Genomic DNA, 3,425 nt, shown 5'->3' with positions numbered 1-3,425 from the left:
CCCCCCAGCCGCTCCCATTGAATCAACCACGTCCACCAGCACCTCAGCCACCTCCATTGCGCCTACCGAATTCACCACGTCCATCACCACCTCAACCCCCTCAACCAGCTCGGCCACCCCCACTGAGTCCACCTCCACCTCAACCACCTCGACCGTGCCCACTGAATCAACTACGTCCACCACCAGGACCACCACCTCCACCACCTCAGCTTCCCCCACTGAGTCTGCCACCTCCACCTCAAGCACCTCAACCCCATTGGCTACCCCCACTGAGTCCGCCATGTCCACCACCTCCTCAACAACCTCAACCACATCGGCCGGTCCCACTGAATCAATCACGCCCACCTCTGCCTCAACCACCTCTACCGTGCCCACGGAATCAACCATGTCCACCACTGGGTCCACCCCCTCCACCCCCTCCCCCCCCTCCTCAACCCCCTCGGCCGGTCCCACTGAATCAATCACGCCCACCTCTGCCTCAACCCCCTCTACCGTGCCCACGGAATCAACCATGTCCACCACTGGGTCCACCCCCTCCACCCCCTCCCCCCCCTCCTCAACCCCCTCGGCCGGTCCCACTGAATCAATCACGCCCACCTCTGCCTCAACCCCCTCTACCGTGCCCACGGAATCAACCATGTCCACCACTGGGTCCACCCCCTCCACCCCCTCCCCCCCCTCCTCAACCCCCTCGGCCGGTCCCACTGAATCAATCACGCCCACCTCTGCCTCAACCCCCTCTACCGTGCCCACGGAATCAACCATGTCCACCACTGGGTCCACCCCCTCCACCCCCTCCCCCCCCTCCTCAACCCCCTCGGCCGGTCCCACTGAATCAATCACGCCCACCTCTGCCTCAACCCCCTCTACCGTGCCCACGGAATCAACCATGTCCACCACTGGGTCCACCCCCTCCACCCCCTCCCCCCCCTCCTCAACCCCCTCGGCCGGTCCCACTGAATCAATCACGCCCACCTCTGCCTCAACCCCCTCTACCGTGCCCACGGAATCAACCATGTCCACCACTGGGTCCACCCCCTCCACCCCCTCCCCCCCCTCCTCAACCCCCTCGGCCGGTCCCACTGAATCAATCACGCCCACCTCTGCCTCAACCCCCTCTACCGTGCCCACGGAATCAACCATGTCCACCACTGGGTCCACCCCCTCCACCCCCTCCCCCCCCTCCTCAACCCCCTCGGCCGGTCCCACTGAATCAATCACGCCCACCTCTGCCTCAACCCCCTCTACCGTGCCCACGGAATCAACCATGTCCACCACTGGGTCCACCCCCTCCACCCCCTCCCCCCCCTCCTCAACCCCCTCGGCCGGTCCCACTGAATCAATCACGCCCACCTCTGCCTCAACCCCCTCTACCGTGCCCACGGAATCAACCATGTCCACCACTGGGTCCACCCCCTCCACCCCCTCCCCCCCCTCCTCAACCCCCTCGGCCGGTCCCACTGAATCAATCACGCCCACCTCTGCCTCAACCCCCTCTACCGTGCCCACGGAATCAACCATGTCCACCACTGGGTCCACCCCCTCCACCCCCTCCCCCCCCTCCTCAACCCCCTCGGCCGGTCCCACTGAATCAATCACGCCCACCTCTGCCTCAACCCCCTCTACCGTGCCCACGGAATCAACCATGTCCACCACTGGGTCCACCCCCTCCACCCCCTCCCCCCCCTCCTCAACCCCCTCGGCCGGTCCCACTGAATCAATCACGCCCACCTCTGCCTCAACCCCCTCTACCGTGCCCACGGAATCAACCATGTCCACCACTGGGTCCACCCCCTCCACCCCCTCCCCCCCCTCCTCAACCCCCTCGGCCGGTCCCACTGAATCAATCACGCCCACCTCTGCCTCAACCCCCTCTACCGTGCCCACGGAATCAACCATGTCCACCACTGGGTCCACCCCCTCCACCCCCTCCCCCCCCTCCTCAACCCCCTCAACCCCCTCGTCTGTGCTTCATCCACCTCAGCCGTCCCCACCGAGGCTACCACCTACACCACCTCCTCAACAACCTCAACCACCTTGGCCGGTCACACTGAATCAACCACGCCCACCACCTCCACCACCCCCACCGAGTCCACCATGTCCACCACCAGCTCTTCAACCACGTCAGCCGCTCCCATTGAATCGACCACGTCCACCAGCACCTCAGCCACCTCAGTCGCGCCTACCGAATCAACCACGTCCATCACCACATCAACCACCTCCATCACCCCCACCGAGTCCACCATGTCCACCTCAACCCCAACCACCTCTGCCGGGCCCATTGAGTCAACCACGTCCATCACCAGCACTTCAACCACCTCGTCCTCCTCCACTGCCCCAGCTGAGTCCACCACCTCCACCTCAACCACCTCAACCACCTCGACCGGGCCCACTGAATCAACCACCTCCACCACCTCCACCACCCTCACCGAGTCCACCATGTCCGCCACCAGCACCTCAATCACCTTGTCTGTGCCCACTGAATCAACCACATCCACCACCACCACCTCAACCACCTCATCCACCTCAGCCATCCCTATCGAGTCCAACACGTCCACCTCAACCTCAACCACCTCTGCTGGTCCCACTGAGTCTACCACGCCCACCACCAGCGCATCAACTACCTCATCCTCCTCCACTGCCCCCACCAAGTCCACCACCTCCACCTCAAGCACCTCAACCACCTCGGCTACCTCGACCGAGTCCACCACGTCCACCTCCATCTCAACCACCTCCACCACAGAGTCCCCTCCCACGGAGTCCACAATGTCCACCTCAACTTCAACCACCTCAACCACCTCGTCTGTGCCCACTGAATCAACCACCTCCACCACCATCTCCACCACCTCGTTCACTCCCACCGAGTCAACCACATCCATCATCAGTGCTTCAACCACATCAGCTGCCCCCACTGAATCAACCATGTCCACCACCTCCTCAACCACCTCGTATGTGCCCACGGAATCAACCACATCCACAACCAGCACCTCAACCACCTCCACCTCCTCCACCAGCTCAGCTGCGCCTACACAATCAACCACGTCCACCACCAGCACCTCAACCACTTCATCCACCTCAGCCGTCCCCACCGAGTCCACCACCTCCACCTCCTCAACCACCACCTCAACCACATCAGCCGCTCCCACTGAATCAACCACGTCCATCACCACCTCAACCACCTCCATCACCCCCACCGGGTCCACCATGTCCACCACCTCAGCTGCACCCACTGAGTCCAATACGTCCACCATCAGCACCTCAACCACCTCATCCACCTCAGCCATCCCCGTCACCTCCACCACGTCCACCTCAACCTCAACCACCTCAGCCAGGCCTACTGTGTCAGCCACGTCCACCACGTCCACTCCTACCTCAACCACATCGGCCACCCCCACCGAATCCACCATCTCCACTTCCTCCTCAAC

General features: G+C 63.2%; 1 protein-coding gene across 1 annotated transcript in view; it reads left to right on the top strand.

Moving 5' to 3' along the window:
- Nucleotides 1–3,425, top strand: part of LOC102033360 (mucin-2-like) — a 13,380-nt gene that overhangs the window by 2,105 nt on the left and 7,850 nt on the right. Inside the window, exon 2 of the mRNA XM_031065248.1 lies at nucleotides 2,347–3,341. Coding sequence (XP_030921108.1) covers nucleotides 2,347–3,341 — 995 coding nt within the window. The remainder of the gene's footprint in view (nucleotides 1–2,346; nucleotides 3,342–3,425) is intronic.

The sequence above is a fragment of the Geospiza fortis genome, unplaced genomic scaffold (assembly GCF_000277835.1).
Source record: "Geospiza fortis unplaced genomic scaffold, GeoFor_1.0 scaffold1089, whole genome shotgun sequence".
NCBI classification, from domain to species: domain Eukaryota; kingdom Metazoa; phylum Chordata; class Aves; order Passeriformes; family Thraupidae; genus Geospiza; species Geospiza fortis.
The sequence above is the reverse complement of the archived record's forward strand: the minus strand, read 5'-3'. Positions and strand labels throughout refer to the sequence as shown.